At 32.4% G+C, this 27,060-nt stretch overlaps 2 protein-coding genes across 2 annotated transcripts; one reads left to right on the top strand and one right to left on the bottom strand.

Moving 5' to 3' along the window:
• Positions 1-1,209: 1,209 nt before the first annotated feature.
• Positions 1,210-2,774, bottom strand: LOC148569871 (uncharacterized). The gene has a single exon (XM_088507831.1). It carries the CDS (start codon positions 2,772-2,774, stop codon positions 1,263-1,265), a length of 1,512 nt encoding a protein of 503 aa, XP_088363957.1. The 3' UTR covers positions 1,210-1,262.
• Positions 2,775-9,175: 6,401 nt separating this feature from the next.
• Positions 9,176-10,274, top strand: GLYI8 (Lactoylglutathione lyase / glyoxalase I family protein). Its single transcript, XM_016332507.3, has 2 exons — positions 9,176-9,563; positions 9,695-10,274. The coding sequence occupies exons 1-2, from the start codon at positions 9,201-9,203 to the stop codon at positions 9,959-9,961; spliced, it is 630 nt and encodes a 209-aa protein (XP_016187993.1). The 5' UTR covers positions 9,176-9,200; the 3' UTR covers positions 9,962-10,274.
• The last annotated feature ends 16,786 nt before the right edge of the window (positions 10,275-27,060 follow it).

Here is a 27,060-nt window from a genome sequence, read left to right as displayed (position 1 = left end):
AACATCATCCAAATGACAGAATAAGCTTTTATAGAAAGACGCTGCTTCTTGACTCAGAACTTCTGGATCAGTTTCCCACACTCCATCCTTGAGAAAAAGGCCATGAATCTTATTATGCTTCCTTCGCGCAAGAGTTTGAATATGAAAGAATCTTGTATTCCTATCCCCGAACCTTACCCACTGCTCTCTGGACTTTTGGAACCATAGGAGCTCTTCTTGCACTAGAGTATTATTATAATCATCAAGCAACTGTTGCTCTTTCTGACGCAAATAAATACTATCCACCACTTCCAAACGCTTTTGTAAATAATTAATCTGCTGCTCTAATTCACATTTCTTAACAAAAATGTTACCAAATACCTTCGAGTTAAACTCTAGTGAATTCTTCTGTACTTCTGAAAGCTTGCCATGAATTCCTCTATTACCAGACCACCATGACTGGTTCACAATATCTTTATACCCAGGATGAGTAGCCCAAGCAGCAACAAATCGGAAAGGTCGATTCCCTTTAGGCTGAGGACGACCTTTACAACGCACCAGAATAGGGCAATGATCAGACTGAAGCCTATTTAAAACTTCTGCATAAGCCTCTGGAAAGATAGATAACCAACTACTATTTATACAGACTCGATCAAGCTTTTTTGCCACGTCAACATAATTTTTCACCCTCCTGTACCAAGAAAACTGCCTCCCGATAGTCTTCAGATCAAACAAACCACTATCCCCTAATGAAGTAGCAAACATGTCTGCTCTTTGATGAGAAAATTGACAGCCCTTAGATTCATGAGAAAATTTGACTTCATTAAAATCACCAAGAACAATCCAAGGTCCTTGAAAAACCATGGATTGTGCAACAAGATAATCCCAAAGGAGAACCCTCTTATTAAATTGAGGACTGCCATAAATACCACTACACCTCCAAATTAAATTATCAAAGTGAACCTCAACAGTAACACCCTGATCAAAAGCATCAATGAACTTACAACAAACACCCTTCATAGAGGATAGAAACCAAATACCTCCCTTATGCCCCTGTGCCTCTACTATACCAACAGAGTGATACCCCAACCTTTCCCAAAATAATTTTAAATGCTGAAAAGGGGAGTGAGTTTCAACCACAATAAAAAAAACAGGTCTAAATTTTCTAACAAGTTCCTTACAATGCACCCGGGCTAACTTATTAGAAGCACCCCTAATATTCCAAACAATCATATTTAAACTATCCATAAATAATAGGGACAGAATAAATAAGAACATAAACTCTAAACAGAATCACCAACCTCAATAGGTGGTTTGTCCTGCGGTACTGGCACACTCTGATCCTCAATAATTGCCACCTTTGGACCCCCTGACACTGCACTTGCCATGCTTCCATCTACTAAGGTTTCCTCCGTTGTGCCACCATTTTTATCAACTGGCGAGTTCTGCAAGGAGGAAGGCCGAGGACGCTTCCGTAGAGAAATTCCACGACGTGCAGGAGTTCTGCGCGATGGAGATGGCGCAATTTCATGTTTTTCTTGCTTCCCCATCCTAATGCCAGTTGATTTGCCTCCATCACCATGCAAATTGGGCCTTGGAACCCTTCTCGAACCAAACTTGTGCTGCTTTCCATCTTGGTCCTTCAAACCTGATGACTGGCCCATTGTAAATTTTTTCTTACGCAACACTTGTTGCCAGCCCTCTCCATCATCCATGCATGCATCATTAACAAGACCATCAGGCACGTGAGGAGCCAATGATTCCGTAACCACATCCTTCCCTTTAACAACTCCTAATTTCTCACCCAAATCACGAGCTTCTGATTCAGCTTCTTTTTGAATCTCATGATTGTTGTGTGGCACTAGTGTTGGGGCTTCATTATTTTTTCCATCACCAAAGGAATTTATGTTTCCTTCCAAGGAATCCTTCTCCATGCACAACGATTTATCATGCCCATACCGTGCACAAGTAGCACAAATCAACTGTAAACTCTCGTACTCCACTTCATAAGTCACACCCTCCACTATAATATGTTTGATTACAGGCAACTCAAGATTAATTTGAACACAAGCTCGGGCATATTTTCCTCTTTCTGCGAGCTTAGTAGCCAAATCTACTTTCACCGGAATCCCAATTGCAGAAGCAATTCGCAGCATTGCTTGTTCCTGGTAGCACCAAATTGGAAGTCCCGAGACTCGAATCCATACCAGCGTTGATCCAAAGGATTTTTCGCATGGCCTAAAATCCACATCACATGGCTTTACTGCAACATAGTGACCGTCTATCAACCACGGGCCACCAAGAATGACTTTCTCACGATCCCCAGCAATATCAAATTTAACCAAAAAATATCCAAATCCCACATCCAACAAATCAAACCCTCCTTTGATGCGCCATACTATCCGGAGCTTATGCATGAGAGCCGTGTAGCCATAATACTTATCCAACACCTTGATCACGATGGCTTCCTTATAAGGTTCAGCTAGACAGCTCTTTGCCTCCTTGGTAAAACTGACACTTGGTGGACGAGAATCACCCTGCTTACCTGTCACCGTTGCGATACCATCCCCAGATAAAGACCCTACTAATGCAAAGGCCTTAGACTTTTCTGCACCAATGACTTTATCTCTAAAAGAGACCTTGGATGGCTTTCCTAACCCCTCTCGAGAAGAACCCTCCTTAACACCGGATACACACCCACCCATGCTCTCCCCCTTATCTCTTCCGATGGCATGGCCATCTTCCTCACCATGTTTCACCCTCAACCGCTCGCCCCCGCTTTCTCCTTCTCTCATTCTCTTTGAGTACGGAGTGTGAGCCTACAAGTTTAAATGGGCTAAAGTATATATAAACACGAGCCTCAATTTAAACAACTCATTTATTTTGTGGACAAACCCAATCTAATACATTAATATTTAATGGTAAAAAATTATATATAATTATTTTTATATAAAATTAATAATTCAAATTTTTATATGATAATTTAGTTAAATATATTAAATTATTTAATAATTTTTAACTATTAGTTTTATATAAAAACAAGTGAATATCTTTATCATATTTAATTTATCAATTATACATAATATATACACAAAAAATAAGTGTTAAATTAGTTATTGATATAAAATACATATTAAAATATAAAATATATATTAAGCGTCGTTGTTGTCGCCATTGCTGTCTTCTTCCTCTTTCCTCCTCATCCTCCTTTATTATTATCATCATTGTCCTCTTTGCTTTTATATTCTTCTTTTTCCATAAATGTTCAGAAAATTCCGACACAAAAATTTTGATACACATCACAACATTTTGGTACACAATATAGAAATTTAGTATAGAACAAAAAAAAAATCACATACCCAAAATATTAACACTCAACCAATGAAATACACACAATACATAAATTTTAGATACAGAAATATTGGTACATAATACAAAAATTGTGATATACAATATAGAATTTTTTTGAGGACAACATACCCAGAACGTTAACCACCCTATGAAGCATGGATACTTTGCTAAGTTGCCGTGTCTGTGTATCGGACATTACACTCGTTGACACTCGTCCGACACGCGTGTCTATTGTATCCAATCGTGTATTAATGAAAAATAAAAAATTATTCTCCGGACATATTTGGACACACGTAAATACTATCATATGTCAGCGTGTAAAGCCTTATTCTTAATATGTATTCTTGAAATGAGTTTAGAAATATATATTATTATTTATTAAAATAAAAAACATTTTAAATACTTTATATAATTAAAAAAAGATATTAAAAATAGTTAAAAAATTATTTTATATTTTAATATCAATAATATATTAAAATATCATTGTAATGTATCTAAAAAATACTTTATATTTTATATATATGCTATGTCTCCATGTCTTATAAGAATTTAAAATCGGCATATCCTGTGTCATGTCATATCCCGTGTTTATATCAGTATCCGTATATCATAGACTAACTCACTTAATTAATAAAATATTTATGTATTATATACAAAAATTTTTAGGTGAATTCTACCCAACCCCTCTCAAATAACATGTAAATTGTCCTTTATCATGTGTCAAATTTTAATTGGTCATCATCTTAACCATAGTTAGATTATTTTGTAATTTATTATTTGAGATGAGTAATGATATAATTTCTTAAAATATCAAAACCCCACTTCCGTTTAATTAAAGCACCTTTCCACTCATCCATTCTTTCTTCATCACGCTTCCGTCCTTCCAAGCATCACCGTCGTGACGAGAAACACCAACGTCGTCATCATAATCTCTTAACGACGTGGTTAAATTCTCATCGTAACTTTCCCGTCCTTCCCAATATAGCTAGTGCTGATCTTATCGCTATCTCTTATCCTCTCATTCAATCTCTCTTTTTTTAGTGGATCACTCCTTATCAACATAATTAATGGTTAGTTTGGTTATTAAATTTTTTATTAAAAAAATATATCTTTATTTAATTATATGATAGAATATATATTTACATGTAAAATATAATATAATAAAATAAATCTATTTAGAGTACTTAAAAATATAATTAAAATCAGGAACATACAAATATAATAACAAAATTTGTATTTTAAACAAATAAACATATCTTTTATCATACATAACTTATTTAAAAAAATGAATAAATGGTTAAAATTAATAACACAAAGTTTAAAATGATAAAATCCAATTTTTTTATAAGTATTTTTATAGTATTTTTATTCTTTTAAATTTTAATTTATTAGTACTTTATTATTTACTTAATAATTAAACAAATTATTTTCATGAAAAATTATTTTTTGTATTATTTTAAAGAAGAGACCAATATAACAGTTTAAAAAATAACGTAAAAATAATATTTTAAATAAAAATAGTTAATATTAAAATTTTTAAATGCAAAAATAAATTGTATAGATATTTAAAAGATAAATATGAAATATATGTCTAAAATAAATAAAACAGACAAAAATAATTTTCTATTTCTCAAAGAGTATTTCTATTTATATGTTTTATTTATTTTAGGCATGTATTTCATATTTATCTGTTAAATATTTATACATGCCTAAAATAAATAAAACAGACAAAAATAATTCTCTATTTCTCAAGAGTACTTCTATTTATATGTTTTATTTATTTTAGACATGTATTTTATATTTATCTGTTAAATATTTATATAATTTATTTTTGTATTTAAAAATTTTAATATTAAATATTTTTTATTTAAAATATTATTTTTACGTTATTTTTTATACCGTTATATTGGTCTCTTTTTTAAAATAATACAAAAAATATTTTTTCATAAAAATAATTTGTTTAATCATTAATTAAATAATAAAGTACTAATAAATTAAAAATTAAAAAAACAAAATATTATAAAAAAAATACGGTAAGAAACTTGGATTTTATCATTTTAAATTTTTGTTATTAATTTTAACAATTTATTCAATTTTTTTAAATAATTTATGTATGATAAAGCATATGTTTACTTGTTTAGAATACAAATTTTACTATTATATTTATATGTTCATGATTTTAATTATATTTTCAGTACCCTAAATAGATTTACTTTATTATATTATATTTTACATATGAATATATGTTCTATTACGTAATTAAATAAATATATTTTTTAATAAAAAATTTAATAACTAAATTAATCATTAATTATGTTAGTAAGGAGTGATCCACAACATATAGCAATGACATCGGCGCTGGCTATACTAGGAAGGACGGTAATTTAATAACGTAGTTAAGGAATGATGTACTGAATGAAGAGAGATTGCGTGAGAGTACAGTAGATGACGACGACGGCGTTTCTTGTCACGGCGGCGACGGTGGTACTTGGAAGGACCGAAGCTAGGCGATGAAGAAAGAATTGAGGAATGGAAAGGTGCTTCAATTAATAGGAGTGGAATTTTGATATTTTAAGAAATTATACCATTACCCATCTCAAATAATAAATTACAAAATAACCCAACTATAATTAAGATAATAACCAATTAAAATTTGACCCATCATAAAAGATAACTTACATATTATTTTAGAGGAGTTGGGTAGCATTCACCAAATTTTTATACTATATTAATAAAATTTGTATTATGTATAAATTTTTTAATATTATACTACAAATTTTTTTTATATTATATTAGTAAATTTTTGTATTTTTCAATAAAAATTCTTGTACCGTAAAAAAAACTGGTAGTGCCATATGTAGTTGGGCAGTTGCCATAATTACTAGCGTAATTTGCAATTTAAGGTAAGTTTGATTACAATCAAATATCGAAGCTGTCACAATACTATTTAATATGTTTACAAATTATTTTATATATGGATATCTTTTATCAATCTATTTAATTTATTTTAATTTTAATTATAAACTCACTTATTGTTAAATTAATTATATTTTTATTTAACAATAATTATAAATTTATTTATTTTTTTATAATTATATAATATTTATCAATATTATTTTTTAATAAATACATGTAGTATATAATAGTATAATAGATATAAATTTATTAATAAATTATTAAAATTTAAAAATAATTATTATTTTAATATAAAAACAAAATAAAATATTTATGATAGAGTAAAATTAACAAAATACTTATTATTTCTGTTTCATATTATTTTAGAATAACTGGATATTCTTAAAATGTTAGTAAAAATATGTATTTTAAATTTTAATTTTAAAGTTTTGATTATTTTTTATTTTTTATTTACATAGGACCGGGGTTAACCGATTCAACCAGTGACCCACCAGTTGAACCAATGATCCAATAACTCAGTAGCTTGACCGTTCGATCACCGATTCAGTTCTGACAACTATACTAATAATGGAAAAGCATAAAGTTGTAAGCTGGAACAAATCTTGTATGAAAAAAAAATCTAATTTTTTATTATTAGAGCGACGAGATTACTATTATTATTGAAGAATTTGTGTAGTTATTGTACTATTAGAGTGGTCAAAATAGAAGTATAAAAATAGTGATGAGATTGCTAGCTGTATAAAGTAATAATAGAAAGAGAAGAGCTAGAGAGTAGCAATTTTTGTAATTTGTAGTCATTAAAGGTGGGTTCACGTTGGATAATAGAAAAGTCCGTTTGAACGTCTTGAACGTCTCATTGTCATGTTTGGCAACCTTTTGAAATCCCTAACCCAGAAGTACTTTCACCTCTGAACGTACGTTCACGTGAAGCTAAAAATTCAAGCTTCTGCGTTCACGTTGGGAAAGTTAATTATCGTTGGAGGAAATAGATAAGAAATTTATTCCATATCTACCAACTGTACCCTTAATTTATTCTATAAAAAGGATGCACATAACCACATAATTTCACACTTTCTGTATGTTCTTCTCTTTATGTTCTTGGTTACAAATTTTTTTTCCAATTTTTTTCCAGATTTATTTTCATCACTGCCAAGGTAAAGATTTTAATTTTTTTTATTATTTTTAGTTCTTTCTTTCATATTTTAATTTTTATGTTTTTAATTGTATTTTTTATTTATATAATAAATATTTTTCATATCATTTTTCTGATGTTATTTTTTTAATTTTCTATTGTTATATTTTTATTGTATTTTTTTATTTATATGACAACTATTGTTGATATAAATTTTTATTTTTATTAATTTTTATGATATTTTTATTATTTTTTGTTTATATAAATTATTTTTTTTATTCTTTATTGTACTATATTTATGTTGTGTATAAAATTTTTTATTTTTTTATTTGATTTTTTATATGAATTTTATTTACTTTTTATTATAATTTTTTTTTCATATAATATATGTCGTTGGTTGTGATTATTATATACTATGTTTGTATGATTTTTTTTTGTTTTTGTTTTTTATTTTTATTGTACTTCTTATTGTACTTTATTTTTATTTTTATTATATACTAATTATAAGTAACAAAAGAGTTATAAATAATAAGAATTTATAATCCAAAATGACACTAGATTAAAGAGTACTAACGATACTAAAATAAATTATAAAATATTTTTTGTTTAATATTATAAAATGTATAATACTCCCTTTTATATTTTTATTTCTTATTATTTTTTAGTTCATATGAATTTTTTTTATTATTTACTGTTCTTTATGTTTAATATATAAAGTGTCTTTTTTATTTTTTATTCGACGATGTAAAATTTATAATTATAATTCTCATATATTATATTTTATAGTAACTTTTTTATAATATAGATTAATTGATCCCATTAAAAAAGACAAATTAAATAAAAAATTATTCATAAGTATTAATAAAATTATGAATGTTGGATGTCAAAAAAATCCTATATTGTCAATTTTTATATGTTACTTTAATTTAGTAAGTAAATATTAACATTATTATAAAATAAATTAAAAAGATTTATTCAAATATCTAAAGTAAAATAATAGAATAATATTTAAAATTATTTTAATTGATGTCTCTTTTAATAATTTTTCATCTAAAAGTGATTTTGAATAGTATAATCCAAACAACATTTATTTTACTATAATCCATTTTGACATAAAGATTGTCAAACATAAATCACGTTAACACAAACTTACTTTTTATCAAAATCAAATTTACAAAATCAATTCTATACAAATTCTCGTTTACAAACCGTAATCCAAACACACACTAAATAGTTATCAATAATATTTTTAATAGTATTAAATTTTATCTAATAATATAAAATTACTTATTTTTAATTTACTGATTACTGAACAAAATTTAATAAAATTATTGACACCTAAACTTTTTCATAATAAAAATTATTAAATCAATTTAAATAACATCATTTTTTTTATATTCATCTATAAGTGGCACAAATTCGATTCTGAATTCTAACTTTAAAAAAGATGAACTATTGAGCAAGTAGACATTGATCACACGTAATATATTCTGTGCCATTAGTATTTGGCATTATTGGAGACACTATCTTGGAAAATGGAAACAGTAGCACCGCCTGCCACAGAAGAGGCGCGCACAGAAACCAGTTTATTTGTCTCTCTGTTTTGTTACGTTGTTATGTGTGTAAGTTCAATTCTCAAACTTATCACTGTTCCCGCATGCATATTCAAACACGTACAACCCTCCCTCTTTCAACTTCCCTCCACGTGTCGTCCCTTCACAACAATGCATACATGCATGCTTACACATCTACTCCGCATCTATATGTATAAAATAGCTACTCATTTCACATCAATCACATCACATTAATTAATATTACAATAATGCAAAATCAACAAGAGATTAGAAGAGGAGAAGAAGAGGGACAAATCAATAGATATAATAATAATAATAATAACAAGGGTGATGAAAAAGCAGAAGATAAAGGGCATGATAACGAGACAGCAGCTCCGTTATTAGCATTGAACCATGTTTCGAGGCTGTGTAGAAACGTGAAGGAGTCGATAGAGTTCTACACAAAAGTGCTGGGGTTTGTTCCCATTGAGAGGCCTCAAGTTCTGGACTTCGAAGGTGCATGGTTGTTCAACTATGGAGTTGGTATCCATTTGGTTCAATCCAACCACGAAGATCGATTGCCTTCTGATCCTCAACACTTGGATCCTCAGGACAATCATATATCTTTTCAGGTATATATATCAGTTACCTGTTAGTACTCATGCAGCACTTTGTTCTTCTTTTTTATTTTTTTTTAAGAAAAAAACATCAAGGAAAGAAAGTTAATTGAATTTCTTCTATTGTTGGTTGTATATATTAATAGTGTGAAGATATGGAAGAAATGGAGAGAAAATTGAAGGAGATGAATATTAAGTACAAGAAAGGGACGCTGGAAACAGAAGAAGGAATAGCAATAGATCAACTTTTCTTCAAAGACCCAGATGGGTTCATGGTTGAAATTTGCAACTGTGAGAATCTCAAACTGGTCCCTACTGATTCACTAGGCAAGATTAAGTTGCCAATGGATCGTCACACCCCACCCGTGGACACCAATCGTCACAACCACCGTAATAATGATGCTGCAGATTGATGAGTTCCCCCAAATTTCACAAGTTTTCAGAAAAAATTATTATCGCATGTGCACCCAAAGAGTTTATGATAGGAGAACATTTTTCATTTGTAACCGTGTTTAGTATATATAGAAATAGCCAGAATAATAGTGTGGACTTTTAAGAATTCTGTGTTATGATTAATATGGATTGTTCTTGATATGTGAAGAAATAATACTAATAAGGCCACGTCTCTGAAAGATTGAATATGTGCTCTGTTTTTGCTCTATTCAACTAGTAATAGTTTGAATGGCTTCATGCAATGCAAAGGTGTTCAATTTTGTTATTGTTGAATTTCATCTTTGTTGATTGATGATTGTTTTCAGTGCTTGCTATATTAAAGAATAAAGTTAGGTGGTGATTTTTTTTGTGACAGATGTCCTTAAAATAATTCTCTGTGTTGTCAAATTAGTGGGAAATATTTATGTGAAATAAATTAGGACCGATGTATTTGGACTAAATCTCCTTAGGAGTCCTAAGATTTAAGTAAAAGAAAAGTCTAAGGGGACACCAACTTTGTTAAATTCTGGTCAGCATGTAATCAGCAAAGAAAAGTGAGTCATTGGATGAAATTTTACACCAATCTTACACTATTAAAACCATCATTAATGGCTATTTAATGGCTACAAATCACAAAAATTATTGGCCCTCTAGCATTCCTCTTAAGTAATTAAGTAAATATATGATGTAGTCTTCACTCTTTGGATTTTTGTATTTCGACTAAATCTCCATAGTAGTCCTAAGATTTAAGTAAATATATGATGTAGTCTTCACTCTTTGGATTTTTCTATTGTAATCATTTGGATAGAGTTTTGAGTACTTAATATTTTGATTTTTCTACTCTAGTTATTCAGATAGAGCTTTAAGTACTCATAGTAGTCTTTGCTTAAACATATGCTTAATATTTTGATTTTTCTACTCTAATTATTCAGATAGAGCTTTAAGTACTCACAGTGGTCTTTGAACATATTTAAGTACTCATATAGTGATCTTTGAACATATTTTTGATGATGAGTTATACATGGCGATGTTTTGACACATTGGAGAGCTCCAAAACGTATCATCCAACAACAGTTTGGAAGTAGCGTGTCTTCACTACACTACTGCCGTCATTCAAACGCTCAACCTGTCCCACAACAGGTTCACCATTTGGGTGGTCCAACACCACCAACATCAACGTTACTCTTCCTTCTTCCCAAACATTAAAATCAGTGACCTCTCTCAACCACCAACAACCTCACCGGAACTTTTCCTTCCGATTTTCCTCCACTCAACAACCTCCACTTCCTAAACATCTCCTTCAACCGCTTCAACTCGACGTTAGCCTCAACATCTCCTTCACCTACACCACCACGACTCCAACTCACAGCAACAACCATTCCGCAACTACCACCCCAACCTCACAAGCCATTCAGACAAGATACAAACACAAAAACACATTATTATCGCGTGCTTCTTCGTTAGCGGTTATTTTTGTCATTTGGGCGCTACTACGCATTGCTAGGAAGAAGAAGGAGCGTTACAAGATTAACAAATGGGCAATATCGAAAGCGGAGGACATGAGGAGCGGCGTGATGGTAGAGAAATTAGGGCCGTTCGAGTTCGAGACCGAGTCAGGGTCCACGTGGGTGGCTAATCTGAAGGAACAATGGAACATGTTCTGCGGCCGTGGTGATGTTCGAGAAGCCATTGATGAGCCTGACCTTCAGGGATCTCATCGCTGCCATGTAACACTTCAGTTAGATGGGAACAAACAGAGCTTTCACGTGCTACTGTCACCCATCATCCACATGAGCAAGAATCCCAAAGAGAAGAATGAGAAGAGAGACATGAACAAGAAGAAGACTAGAAGAGATAAATTTTATGAAAATTTGGGGATGTATGGCTAAATATAATGGAAAAGATCAACATGGGTATAAATTGGAAATGAGCAAGTTCAATTAGTCCTTGGAGCCCTCGAGCGTGGCAAAATGTCGTCGAAATATGTTTAAGGACTACTGTGAGCTCTATTTGAAAGACTGTATGAAAAAATTGAATTATTGAAGATTATATTAAATATTTACGTGAATTTCAGAGACTATTATGAGAATTTATTTTGTTACTTTCACTCATTTATGTGAAATTATTATTTTTGTGAGTTGGTGATAAGAACTCAATTAATTTTTTTTACAATTTATATATGTATGGTACAATGGATATATGAGAACACAAACGAATTCATTTTCCAGTGTTGTTACATTTAATTAAAAATAAAAAATAATCTCTGTATAAGTAACCTTGATTTCACTTACAGGTGTATGTGTACCTTGTAGAGACTATACTCAGTGATGACCAATCGATCATGCTCAAAAGAACTTTGACGCTTGAGATTTTCTTATGAAAATTTTCTTACAAATAACACTAATAGTAACAAGTAATAACCAAGGTGGGGAAAATATAAATCATAATTAAAACAACATAACTTAAAAATGCGGTAAGATTTTTTCAACAGTAACATAATTAAAATTGTTGAAAGTTCAAGTTCCCTTACCATCCTGTTAAGTTCATTTTTTTTTAATACTGAATCATAAATTAAAAAAGCCGAATTGAGATATATAAAATGAGTTTTCTAATCTGTTTTCAAAAGCATGATGTGGAAATTGTTGTTAAGATACAAGAATTGCAGCAAGAACAATGCGTAGAAAACAATAGCTTGAAATGCAAGAAACTGAACTAATTGATTTCTCTGGAACGATTTGAATCACTCTGAAGTCTGAGACTTCTAACTATTGACCAAGTCACCTATAGCAAACTAAACTAACTTTCTTGATCTTCTTGAACCATTGACTAGTAGCATTTTGTTTGGGTGATTAGTGTACTGCTGTCAACACATGATGACCTATGAGAAAGAGCAAGAACCTCCATCCTCCGATAAGGTAATTCTGTGATCATGTCCATCGTTTTATCACGGAATAGTGACTTTTGGGTCATTAACACAGGAGCCACTGTTTATGTTACACATATTTTTGCTGTATTTCATTCACACCAAAACAATCAATCCGGTTAGAGTTACGGTCCCAAACAAAAGTATTGTCACAACTTCAATTTTTGACATGGTCAAAATTTCCAACAAATTATATCTCATTGATGTTCTTTATATTCCATCTTTGGCATTAAATCTGATTTCAATCTCAAAATTAATAAAGTCAATTGATGGCGAATTTGTTTATAACAAATTTAATTGTGAGATACAGGACTATCATGCAATAAAACTAGATACCACGAAGTTGAATATTCACACAGCTATGCAACTCACAGCAGCAGCTTCACCAAGTCACAAACCACACTAATATGTGCCTACAGCTATATTCTTCTATTTTTTATCCTTCTTTTATTGGTTAATGCCTAAAAGGCAAAACTGTCGAATTGTTAACTCATTTTTGTTTGGTTAATAATGGTTAAACTCCTTCCTTAAAAGATGAATCGTTCTCTAAATTCGTTATTAAAAAATTTTATCAATTAAATTCATTTTTAAAAAATTATAAATTATTATATTTATTAATAATTTTTGTTAATAATTGATAATGTGAAAAGATAATTGACATATACATAATATCTGATATATCTAATTTTTTTTTGTGACTATCCGATATATCTAATTTGATATTAATCATATATGTATGAAAATTTATTAATTTAATTATTATTATTTTTATAAAAAAAATTATTCAAAGAAATAGCTAAATAACACTTACAAATTACAGAAAATATATTAGATCTAGAGTTAAAAAAGAAATTAGATAATTTCTATGTTAAATTATAAATTGAGTGTTAGAATAATATTTGATTATAAAAAAGTTTAGAGTAAAGTATCATTTTTGCTCCTAATGTTTGGGATAAGTCTTATTTGTGTCCCTAATGTTTAAATTGTCCTATTTGTATCTTTAATGTTTATAAAAGTGATTCAGTGTTATCCTACTATCAATTATACTAACAAATCATATTATATTTTTCAATTATTCTCACTTTGATGTATTCATTCTCAATTAGGTCTCACTTGAATGTGTTCGATTTTAATATTATACCCACTATTTGTGTTTAGATTCAATTATGTCTCTAAAAAAGTGAATTATGTAAATGTTGTAGGAATTAGTTTCTACATTTGATGAGCTATTTTTCGGAGTAGATCATCGATTCTATGTCAAACATTTGTATTCTAAATTTAAGAAAAGATTTTAAAACCCAAGATGTATAATTGATGGTAGAATAACATTGAATCACTTTTACAAACCTTAGGGATACAAATAAGACAATTTAAACATTAGAGACACAAATAGGATTTACTCCAAACGTTGGGATAAAATCGATACTTTACTCATAATTTTATAAGACAGAAATAAACAAATTAGAGTCTTTTTTGTTTCTAATTCTACTTAAAAAATACTGTAATACAAAGAGATATTCTTACTTTTTATCTGAAAATACTCTAATTTTAAGTTTCTAAACTTTATGCTGGAACGCTATCTTGTCGTTACTAATAAGATCATACCTATAAAAAAGACAAAAAATATATTTAAAAATTTTAGATAATACGCATTTAACAACATGTTACTGAATGTTAGAACATAAGGTAATAGTCATGTCAATTGTTTAATAATTTAATTATTATTTAATAATTAGTAATTAATTGATGTTATAATAATTTAATAAACTAATTTTAAAAATTATGTATGATTGTAGAAAATTTTATATAAATCATATTTAATGCGCATAATTAGTAATAAATTAGAATAGGAGTCATTTAGATAAAAACATCTAAAATATACTTTTTTAAAGATGTTTTTTAATAATTAAAATATAATACGTATAATCAATTAAATCGTGTTATTTTTATCAAAATTAGGCTAGATAAATTAATTTGACTGAAAAAATAGTAAATTAAATTTTGAATTGGTCTAAATTAATATTTTTTTAATAGAAAATGACTACAATACCCTTATTATAGAAAATGACTACAATACTCCTATTACATATATTAACTTTGAGAATCCTAAATTCCAATTATTTTTTTCTTTGATGTTATAGGGTTAGAATTAGAATTTTTAAAATATATATGTAATAGGAGTATTTTAGTTATTTTTTATATTAAAGATATTATAATTATTTTTATAAAAAAATACTAATTTAGATCGATTCAAAATTTAATTTATTAATTTTTTAACTAAACTAATTTGTTCTCTAATTTTAATAAAAATAACATAATTTAATTAATTATATGATTTAAATTTTAATTATTAAAAAATATCTAAAAAAAAAAATAGATGTTTTTGACATTGAGTGACTCCCATTAGAATCTTATCGTTCTTCTAATAACATAATAATATACATTTCTTTCATTAATTGATTTAAAACATTAATGGATGCATCATAACTTTATAATAGTATATAATTTTTACCGTTCGTATACTAATATATTAATATACATGTTCTTTCTATTTTATTATATAAGAAATTTATATATTATATATTCATTTATATTTAGTATTATTTAAAACATTCTTTTATTCTCAAAATTTAAATAGAAAAATTCTTTTTATTAAGAGATTATGATTCCAATTATTAGATTTCAATTATGTTTAGTATCGCACACGTACACACGAATCGAGTATGTTCCAATTGTTGTTATTTTAAGGGATTTAATTTAATGGTTAGATATTAATAGTTTAAAAGTGTCATACAATTTGTAAAAATTCAGATAATACTTAATTATTTTTCATGTATTCATCATTACAATAATAAATTCAATGATCAGTTTAACTGGTATTAAATTAGAATATTATTTATCTCATATATATATATTTACACTGTTTTTTTTTATTAATTGTAATAATTCAACTAATATAAATTATGTTTAATTATTTTGTCTTATATTCTTTCAATTGTAGCCATTACGCAGAAGTTATTGTATATATGATTTTATATAGAGTAAAATATTGTTTTTGTTCCTAACATTTGGGGTAAGTCCTAAAGTTGTTTTTAACGTTTTAATCGTTTTATTTGAGACTTTAACATTTTAAAATTGATTCAATGTTGTCTTGCCGTTAGGGATGTATTAACAGAATTGACGGTGAGACAAAATTGAGACGATTTGAAACATTAGGAACTTAAATAGGACGAAAATATTGGGGACAAAAATGATACATAGAAATAAATTTTAATTTTATCATTTAATAATATCAATTTTTTACTATATATAGTATTCAATTATTTTTTAATCACATCTAATTAAATTACACTTAATTATATTACTTTCATTTTAAATAAATTATTTTTTTTATAATTTTACTTTTAAAGATTTTTAGTTATCATGAAATGTTTGTAGAATGACTAGTATATAAACTTACAGAAAAGAAAAAAATAATATATATACAATAAAATATAAATTATACTTTTTGTCTCTAATATATTAAAATTCTTTAAAATTATAAAAAAATAATTTTATTTAAAATGAAAATAATGTGATTAAGTGTAATTTATTTAGATGTAATTAAAAAATAATTGAATAATATGTACAGTAAAAAATTAATATTATTGAAAGATAAAATTAAATTAAAATTTATTTTTATGTATCTTTTTTTTCCTAATATTTTTGTCCTATTTAAGTCTCTAACGTTTCAAAATAATCGTCTCAATTTTGTCCGTCAATTCTGTTAACGGATCTCTAATGACAGGACAACATTGAGCCAATTTTAAAACGTTAAGGACTTAAATAGGACTATTGAAATGTTAGAGATAACTTTTGGACTTATCCAAAATATTAGGAACAAAAACGATACTTTACTCTTTTGTATAAGAGAAACCTTGAAAATATTATATTATTTAAAATATTCTTTTTCCATAATAATTGTATGTTTCTAGAACACTCATGTGCAGACAAAGAAAAAATAAAACGCATCAAAATAAAACTATACCTAATACATCAATAATAAACAAAATCTTAAAATAACGGTCTAAAATAAATTAATTATGAGATTTAAAAAAAAAAACTAAAAATATTATTTTATTATCAAAATTTAATTTGAAAAATCTAATTAAGAGTACCCCCTTTAATCCGAGTTTATACATTTAATTATCATGCTTTTAAGTTTAGGAAATAGATTATCATTTAATGATATAATAATTTGATTTTTTAATTTAAGAACAAATAATTATGTATAATTGTAATATAATTTGTATATTTTATGTTTAGTAGTGTAATTATTAATAAATTAAAATATTATATTTTTTCTAATAATATAAGTATATATGTCCCTACTATTAATTAATTTAAAATATTAATGTATGTATTTTAACTTTAATAATATTTTATTTTTCATAATTATATATATATATATATATATATATATATGTATATATATATATATATATATATATATATATATATATATGTTACGGTGGGTAACCGGAGATTAATGGGCCGGATGGCGTTGGTTGGCCCAAACATATGAAGGAGGTGGCTTTCGAGTGGATCTGTTACTCGGTGTTCCTCCGTCCGACTTGTACGTGTGAAAGAATGGGGGGTGGTACCTGCAAAGACACTCCGATGCCTAAGTTAGCAAGAGTGTGAGCAGGTTAGAGAGTATATTGGAACTTAGAGATACCTGAAGGGTGTCAGTGTATTTATAGTGGTGATCCAATAACCACCGCTGAAGTAGTGCCACCTTTTTAGGTGGATAACCATCCCCATATCTTAGGGAGGTTAAGATATGGCTCTATGAAGTGGTTAGAGAGCTTCTAGGGGCAGTTACTCATTCGAATGAGTGTTATCTGCCAGCTAACCCTCGTGTCCGACTTCTTCGGAACAAGTCGTGTTCAGTACCGACTTCTGGGATGAAGGCTGATGCTGGATGGAGGGCCAACCTTCTGGGTTGGGCGCCTTTGCTTGGATCCTGGGCCCTATTTATTGGGTCAGGGTATGAACAGTGCCCCTACTCGAGCCCAATTCTTTTTTGAGAGTTGGGTTCGAGTATTCAACTCGGGGTCTTGGCCGATTTGCGAGAGGACCGACGTGATGATTAAGAACCGACGTGATTTTTCTTTGACCTTTCGGTTCTGACGGTTACGTCTAATCAAGCGTCGTGTCTGTTGGGTATGCGTAGGGATTTAATGGCCTTGGTAACGGTGCACCTTTATTAAGGATTGTCCCAGTTTTACCATTATGCCCCTAACGTCTTTATAAATACTTTCCCTCTCTTTCGTTGTTTCGTTTCTGCAATCTTTCAAATTTCCCTTGCATGTGTTCGTGCTGCGTTCTTGCGTTTCGAAGGCTTTTACTTCCTCCAGTCTTGATTTCAGACTTAAAGGTTAGCTTTTTCCCTTTCTGTAACATGCGTTCTATTTGCGTGTCTTTATCTTGTAGGTAGATTTGGTTTGTAAGCTTTAGTTCCGTGCCCCTTCCCTTTAGAGACCGTGTGTTGATTTTCCTTTTCTTTTGTAGGTCTCTTATCACCCCCTTTTTTAAGAAAAGAAAATGGCTTCCGTAGATGCTCTCTCCAAGTGGGTAGACGTTACGGTCCCAGGGGAGGAGCCCTCAGTTGACACTGAATTTATCACCCACCTTCGTACTCACTATAGAATTTGTACTTCTGAAGAAGATGAGCCAAAGTACGAATTGGTAGTCCCGGGTCCAGAAGACCGGGTTTGTTTCGGGAGGGCTGACGAGACGGCCCCTCATTTCTTTTTTATGTATGAGAGTATGGTTACTCGTTTGGGCGTTTTTCTCCCCTTTTCAGAGTTTGAAATGTCTGTGTTGCGTCATTGCCGGGTTGCCCCCACCCAGCTTCACCCCAACTCTTGGGGTTTTTTGAAAATTTACCAATTTATCAGCCAGGCCTTAGAGTTTCCGACTTCTCTGAGGATTTTCTTCTATCTCTTCCATATGACCAAGCCCTTCAGTGGGTTAAATAATAAGCAACAGTGGGTGTCCTTCCGAGCCATACAAGGTCGGAGGCTTTTTACCCTTTTTGACGAGTCCTTTCACGACTTCAAGAACTACTTTTTCAAAGTGCAAGCTGTAGAGGGTCACCACCCCTTTTTCCTGGATGATCATTCTTCTCCCCGATTTCCTTTATATTGGCTGGAGGTCTCCCCCTGCGAGAAATATGGTCTAGATGACCTAAATGAGGTAGAAGCAGCCATTGTGGGGTTCCTCCGAGAAGTGTGGGGGAGGGCCCCATACTTGGATACTAAAAAATTTCTCCAGGGGTCGCCGGCCTTTGTCCAGTCACAATTAGGTAGCTTTTTGCGTTTCTTGCTTATTTCCGACTTGCAATTTCTTTTACCGACTTTGTCTGATTTTAGCTACCAATTTGTTTTTGCAGAGATGGCAAAGAAAAACGCTCAAGAGTCTTACCAGAGGGTTCAGGAAGCCAAGGCAAAGTCTCGAGCCAGATCTGGAGGTGTTAGGACGGTTGTCTCTCCTCCTCCTCCTCGGAACATCGGGACTCCCTCTCAACCTATTGTAATTTCTTCCTCTGCTCCCTCTCTGCCACCCCCTCCCGTCCGACCTACTCCCGAACCAGAGCCAAAGAAGCGCAAGACCTTAGAGTCTGGCGTTTCTGGTGAGGCAGACGCTCTTGCGTTCGTCCGAAAGAACATTTATCCTCATGCTCATATGAGTATGGATGATGTTTCTGTTCGGCACTACCTCACCACTGTGGTTGAGGAGAGTCTTAAGACGGCGGGGGTTTGTGGCAAACTCTTAGATATATTTGAGAAGACTCCTATCAGTTCTTTAGGGACGACCTCGAGGATCGAGGAGCTGGAAGGTAGGCTTCGCATATATCAGGATCATGAGAGGGAGTTGGAGGGGGAAGTTACCAAGCTGAAGGAGGAGAGAGACAGCCTTCGGGAGAAGGGGAAGAAGTTGCAAGCCCAATGTAACATGGAGATGGATTTGAGGAAAGCAGCGCAAGCCAGCTACAACAGTTTATTTGCTGATCTTGTGTCTGTAAAGAACGACTTGCTGAATGCTCGGAAGGCCTACACCGAGTTGGAGGACTCTATTGCGGATGGCGCTGATGAGGCTTGGAGGATTTTCAAGGAACAGGTCGGAGTTATTGCTCCTGACTTGGACCTTTCTCCTTTGGACCCTGATAAGATTGTTATTGATGGTGCCATCGTGGATCCTCCTGTCCCCATAGTGGAGTCTGAGTCTGATTTAAAGACTCGGGGGCAGAGGATCGTAGAGTCCCCTCCTCGCTCTAAGGACGCTCCGAGTTCCTCTACCATTCTTCCGACTTCCTCTTCGACTCCGGCTCCTGGCGTTCCCCCTGACTCGGCTGGTGGGGATCCTCTTAAAAAGTGATTTTGGCTATTGGGGCCCGGCCTGTGGGCCCCTCTTTTTAAACTCTTTATATTTATTTGTTGGTGTTTTGAACAATTTTTTGGCCTTTTAAGGCCGTAAACAAAACAATTTATGATGCCCCTTTTTAATAAGAGTTTAATTTAGCGTTAAATAAATGCCCTTTTTGGATAAGGGTTTTGAGTTACCTTATGCGCGCATGCTTTTTCTGTTCGTGGTTCTTTTGATTCTTTGATCTTTTCTAGAAAAACCTTTTCTTTTGGGCTTGCCTGCTTTTCTGAATCTCCTTGATCTTCAAGGCAGCTTTACAATTTTTCTTAGTTTTTCCTATCTCTTTTGTTATTCCTAGTACTCAATTTCATTTTATTGAGCTTTTCGTGACTTAGGCTACTTTTGCGATTCATTTTAATTTTACTCGGTTTCGCACTCTGACTTATGAGTCGGACTGCTCCCGAGTTTATCATGATCGACCTTTATAGCCTCTTTACGCCGACTTGTACCTCGTCGTTTTATCCTGACGACCATCTAGGTCGGTTCATGGGATTTTCACGTTTTGTCGAGCTTAAATCGGCGCGTTTCGTAGAAAGAGAATAAAAGGGAATTTTAAAAGAGATATTTTAAAATAAAAGAGATCTTTATTAGTTGAGGAGGTACCTTATCGCTACTAAGGGCTTTTGATAATTTATTTCCCTTAGCCCCTATTATGATGCCTCGTTAAAAACCCTTCTCCAGAAAAAACCCTTTGATTCTGGAAAAAAATCATGAAGCTGGGAAAAGAGTACATCAGGGAGTAGAGTTTTCTTTTAACTGTAGTACCTTTTCATATTACAAGCATGCCATGACCTTGGTAACTCGGTGCCGCCTAAGTCGGTCACCTTATAATAGCCCTTTCCTAAGACCTCCTTGACCTTGTATGGTCCTTTCCAATTAGCGGCGAGCTTTCCCTCCCCCGATTTGTTGACTCCAATGTCGTTTCTGATCAAGACTAAGTCGTCAGGGGTGAAACTCCTTCGAATGACTTTTTTGTTGTACCTTGTAGTCATCCTTTGTTTCAACGCTGCTTCTCTTATCTGAGCTTCTTCTCGGACTTCAGGGAGCAAGTCGAGCTCTTCTTTGTGCCCCTGTATATTCCTGATCTCGTCGTGGAAAATCACTCTTGGGCTTTGCTCATTGACCTCTATTGGGATCATGGCTTCTACGCCATAGACTAGCCGGAAGGGTGTTTCTCCAGTGGCGGATTGGGGGGTTGTTCTGTAAGCCCATAGTACTTGTTGGAACTCTTCAGCCCAAGCTCCTTTCGCATCTTGCAGCCTTTTCTTCAACCCTGCTAGTATGACTTTGTTGGCTGCTTCGGCTGTTGGACCTCTCTCAAACAAGTCGGGCTTTTCATCTCTAGGATAGCTCTACACTTGTCGGGATTGGCTTCGATCCCTCTTTGTGTTAGCATGAATCCTAGAAATTTTCCTGCCTCCACTGCGAAGGCGCACTTTGCAGGATTTAGTCTCATCCCGTGCAACCTTATGGTGTCAAAGACTTGCGAGAGGTCGGATTGGAGGTCGACTTCCTCCTTGGTTTTTACCAACATATCGTCGACATATGCTTCCATTAAGCTCCCTAAGTGGGGGGCAAACACCTTATTCATCAGCCTCTGATATGTGGCCCCTGCATTTTTCAACCCAAATGGCATGACCACGTAGCAATAGTTGGCTCTGGGCGTGATGAATGATGTTTTTTCCTGGTCTGGCTCATACATCGGGATTTGGTTATATCCTGAGTAGGCGTCCATGAATGACAGGTATTGATACCCCGAGCTAGAGTCTACTAGGGCGTCAATACTTGGTAGCGGATAAGGATCCTTGGGACATGCCTTATTTAAGTCGGTGTAGTCGACGCACATTCTCCATTTACCATTTTGTTTTTTGACTAGCACTATATTGTCTAGCCATGTTGGATATTTGACTTCTCTGATGAAACCGGCTTCTAGGAGCGCCTGCACTTGCTCTTCTACTACTAGGGCTCGCTCGGGGCCGAGCTTGCGTCTTCTTTGTTGCACAGGTCGGGACCCTGAGTAGATCGAGAGCTTGTGAGACATGAGCTCGGGATCTATCCCAGGCATGTCGGAGGCCTTCCAGGCGAAGAGATCTGAGTTATCTCTTAGGAGTTTAATCAACCCTTGTCTTAGGGTTTCCCCTAGGTTGGCTCCTATATGAGTGTTTTTTCCTTCCTCTTCGCCGACCTGAATCTCCTCAGTTTTTCCCCCGGGCTGTGGTCGCAGTTCTTCTTTAACCCTTGCTCCCCCGAGTTCTATTGTGTGGACTTCTTTGCCTTTTCCTCTCAGGTTTAGGCTTTCATTGTAGCACTTCCTTGCCAGCTTCTGATCTCCCCTCACCGTTGCTATCCCCGATGAGGTCGGGAACTTCATGCAGAGGTGGGGTGTCGATACCACTGCTCCGAGTCGATTAAGGGTAGCTCTGCCGATTAAAGCATTATAGGCCGATCCCACGTCGATGACTATGAAGTCTATACTCAGAGTCTTTGATTTTTCCCCTTTTCCAAAGGTGGTGTGAAGGGGCAAAAATCCTAGTGGCTTTATTGGCGTGTCACCTAATCCGTACAAGGTGTCGGGGTAGGCTCTTAACTTTTTCTCGTCTAAACCTAGTTTGTCGAAAGCGGGCTTAAAGAGGATGTCTGCTGAGCTTCCTTGGTCTACTAGTGTTCTGTGTAGATGGGCATTTGCCAGGATCATGGTAATTACCACTGGGTCATCGTGCCCAGGGATTACTCCTCGCCCGTCTTCCTTTGTGAATGAAATGGTCGGAAGGTCGGAGGACCCCCCTTCGACATGATAAACCCTCTTGAGATGTCTTTTACGAGAGGATTTTGTGAGTCCCCCTCCCGCAAATCCTCCTGAGATCATATGAATATGTCTCTCCGGAGTTTGTGGTGGTGGGTCTCTTCTATCCGTATCTTCTCGCTTTCTTTTTCCATGACCGTCCGACCTTTCTATGAGATATCTGTCAAGCCGACCTTCTCTGGCCAGCTTTTCTATCACATTTCTAAGGTCGTAACAGTCGTTTGTAGAGTGCTCATATATCTTATGGTACTCACAGTAATCACCGCGACTCCCCCCTTTTTATTTTTAATGGGTCTGGGGGGAGGCAGCCTTTCAGTATTGCAAATTTCTCTATATACATCCACTACAGGAACTTTCAATGGAGTATAAGAGTGATATTTTCTTGGCCTATCGAGGCCAAGCTCTTCCTTCTTCTTCGCTTCCCTCTCTCTCTCTTTCGTTGAGGGAGGGTGCCCGAGTCGCAAACTCGGGTCTCTTAGCCTAGCGTTTTCTTCCATATTGATGTACTTTTCAGCTATTTCCTGTACATCATTTAAAGAGGCGGGGTGTCTTTTTGATATGGACTGTGAGAAGGGACCTTCTCTAAGACCATTGACTAGCCCCATGATGACTGCTTCGGTGGGCAGGTCTTGAATCTCCAAACATGCTTTGTTGAACCTTTCCATATAGGCTCGTAAGGACTCCCCGACCTCCTGTTTTATTCCCAGGAGACTTGGTGCATGTTTTACTTTGTCCTTCTGGATGGAGAACCTCATCAGGAACTTTCTTGAGAGGTCTTCAAAACTGGCAATTGACCTCGGAGGGAGGCTGTCGAACCACTTCATCGCTGCTTTTGACAAGGTTGTCGGGAAAGCTTTGCATCGCGTAGCGTCAGAAGCATCGGTCAGATACATCCGACTTTTAAAGTTGCTCAGATGATGCTTTGGATCGGTGGTTCCATCGTAGAGGTCCATATCGGGGCTTCTAAAGTTTCTCGGAACTTTTGCCCTCATTATGTCCTCGCTAAACGGATCTTTCTCTCCTAAGGGAGAATCTTCTCTATTGCCGTGGGAATTCCGACCTTTGAGGGAGGATTCTAACTTTAAGAGTTTTCTTTCTAACTCTTTTCGTTGCTCCATCTCCTCTTTTAGGTTCTTTTCAGCTTCCCTTTGTCGTTCCCGCTCCTGTTCTAGCTGCTCGAGGCGGCTATGGATTAATCCCATAAGCTCACTAGCGTGGGAGGGTTCTTCTTTTTCTGATTCGCGCCCCTCCGAGGAGTTCACCTTCGGATTTTTTATTCCGGAGGTGCCTTCCCTATGTTGATCATTGGCTTCCTGGTGGAGGGTCTGATCTGCCTCATTGTTTCCAGTGTTCAAATTCTCCTGTTCGGAATCTGTCTCCACATGACCCTCTTCAGGGGATCTATCCGCCATCACTGGTTGATCTCTCGGGTCCCCGGCAACGGCGCCAATGTTACGGTGGGTAACCGGAGATTAATGGGCCGGATGGCGTTGGTTGGCCCAAACGTATGAAGGAGGTGGCTTTCGAGTGGATCTGTTACTCGGTGTTCCTCCGTCCGACTTGTACGTGTGAAAGAATGGGGGGTGGTACCTGCAAAGACACTCTGATGCCTAAGTTAGCAAGAGTGTGAGCAGGTTAGAGAGTATATTGGAACTTAGAGATACCTGAAGGGTGTCAGTGTATTTATAGTGGTGATCCAATAACCACCGCTGAAGTAGTGCCACCTTTTTAGGTGGATAACCGTCCCCATATCTTAGGGAGGTTAAGATATGGCTCTATGAAGTGGTTAGAGAGCTTCTAGGGGCAGTTACTCATTCGAATGAGTGTTATCTGCCAGCTAACCCTCGTGTCCGACTTCTTCGGAACAAGTCGTGTTCAGTACCGACTTCTGGGATGAAGGCTGATGCTGGATGGAGGGCCAACCTTCTGGGTTGGGCGCCTTTGCTTGGATCCTGGGCCCTATTTATTGGGCCAGGGTATGAACAATATATATATATTTCCTTCTATTAGTATAATATTTTTAAAATTAACAAAGAAATTATTAATTAATAATATAAGAATAAAGAGCATCAAAATAAAGTCTACTCATCAATATATTAAAAAACAAAATCTCATATTGTCTAAATTAAACTACCAATTTCAAACAAGGAAGAAATTTAAAATATTATTTATTCTCAAAATTTAATTTAAAAATTATATTTATATAATAAACTAACATGTTTATTCTTCGATCAAAGTTTATGCATTTAATTATAATACTTTAAAAAAATTTATTTATTAATTAATAATAATATAATAACTTGATTCTCTAATTTAAAAATAAATAATTATGTATAATTTTATGTATAAATTGAATAATAATTTATGTTTAGTATAATTTATAATAAATTAAAATATTATCTTTTTAGGAATAATATTACCACATATGTTTCTACCATTAAGTGATTTAAAATATTAATATACACATTCTAACTTTAATAATATTACAAATATTATTTTTCTCAAAATCGCGTTTCTTCCATAATATTTGATAGTATCTCGATCTTCTTATACACATTTAGTATTATTGACAAAAAAAATACTATTATTATTTTAAAAGATTCATTTTATGTATTATTTGTTTGAAAGTATATTAAAATTATGCATCATACTATCATATTAGAGATATTTTTAACTTAATTACTTGAATATATTTGAATTTGATAAAAAAAAAATCTTAAATTGTAAAAAATATTAAAAGTAAAAAATTAAATATTACATATCTAAATTAATCAAATTCAAATATAATTAACATTTGCATCGACAAAAACAATTTGTAATGGAACATGAGGAATATAATGCATTGTATATAATTGTGTAAAAGATGATATCGTTATAAAAAAAATTAAGTAAAAACATTTATTATATAATTAAAAAAACAAAAATAGGGTTAAATTCATAAAAGAATGATAAAATTATTATTTATACCTTAGAAATGATCAATTTTAAAAAAAAAGATAAATAGTTAAGGAAGAAAGAAAAATTAAAAAATAAAATAAAATATTTTAGCTCAAACAAAAATCGAACTCTTTCTAAAACAATTAACTTTATTAATATTCTATTAGATTGGTCGAAATATATAAATAGATTCAACCATCATTCTTTAAAATAAAGTTCATTACCTTTTCATTGAACTCTTATATCCATGTAAAATACAATTCGAGATGGTATTTGATGAATGTGGTGTATTATAAATAATCATGGTAAAAGACAATTGCACATAAGGATAGATGAAAAAATAAAATTCAGTAAGAATAATTATTAAATTATCAAAAAAATAAGAGAATGGCTACATCAATAAACGATCGTAAAAGAAATTGTAACTTGTACCTTAAAATAATCAACTTTAATAAAAAAAATGAAGATTATATTTTTATTCTATAAAGTAGTCAAGAAAAAATAACAAATTAAAAATTAAAAAAAATATTTTACCTCTAAAACTTACACTCATGAATGATAAAAAAAAATTATATATAACATTTAATCACACGAAATTAATTACGAAAATATTCTATTAATATATGTGTTATTAATATACACATGCATAATAAAATTATAAACATACGTATTATATAAATACTAATTATATATGATCGACAATTATATTAGAATGATTAAAAATAAAAATAACTAATAATTAATATAATTAAAATTAAAATAATTTATAATTAAAATAATTAATAATTAATATAATTATTTATTAAATATTAATTTTTATTTTTAAGATAAATAACACAAATAAAATATTTTTTTAAAATTACACCCATATTCTAAATTGAAATAGATTACACGACCGTTGAATATAATATAAATTTAATAATAATTAAATTTTTTTTATTAATTTA

The sequence above is a fragment of the Arachis ipaensis genome, chromosome B3, assembly GCF_059453495.1.
Source record: "Arachis ipaensis isolate K30076 ecotype BB chromosome B3, ASM5945349v1, whole genome shotgun sequence".
NCBI lineage: Eukaryota > Viridiplantae > Streptophyta > Magnoliopsida > Fabales > Fabaceae > Arachis > Arachis ipaensis.
This window is presented reverse-complemented; position numbering and strand designations above follow the sequence as displayed.

Bases quoted from the DNA above. Each gene is read 5' to 3' on its own strand.
- LOC148569871 (XM_088507831.1), bottom strand. From the start codon at position 2,774: ATGAGAGAAGGAGAAAGCGGGGGCGAGCGGTTGAGGGTGAAACATGGT.
- GLYI8 (XM_016332507.3), top strand. From the start codon at position 9,201: ATGCAAAATCAACAAGAGATTAGAAGAGGAGAAGAAGAGGGACAAATC. The intron at 9,564-9,694 runs GTATATATATCA...ATATATTAATAG, and splicing joins ACAATCATATATCTTTTCAG to TGTGAAGATATGGAAGAAAT.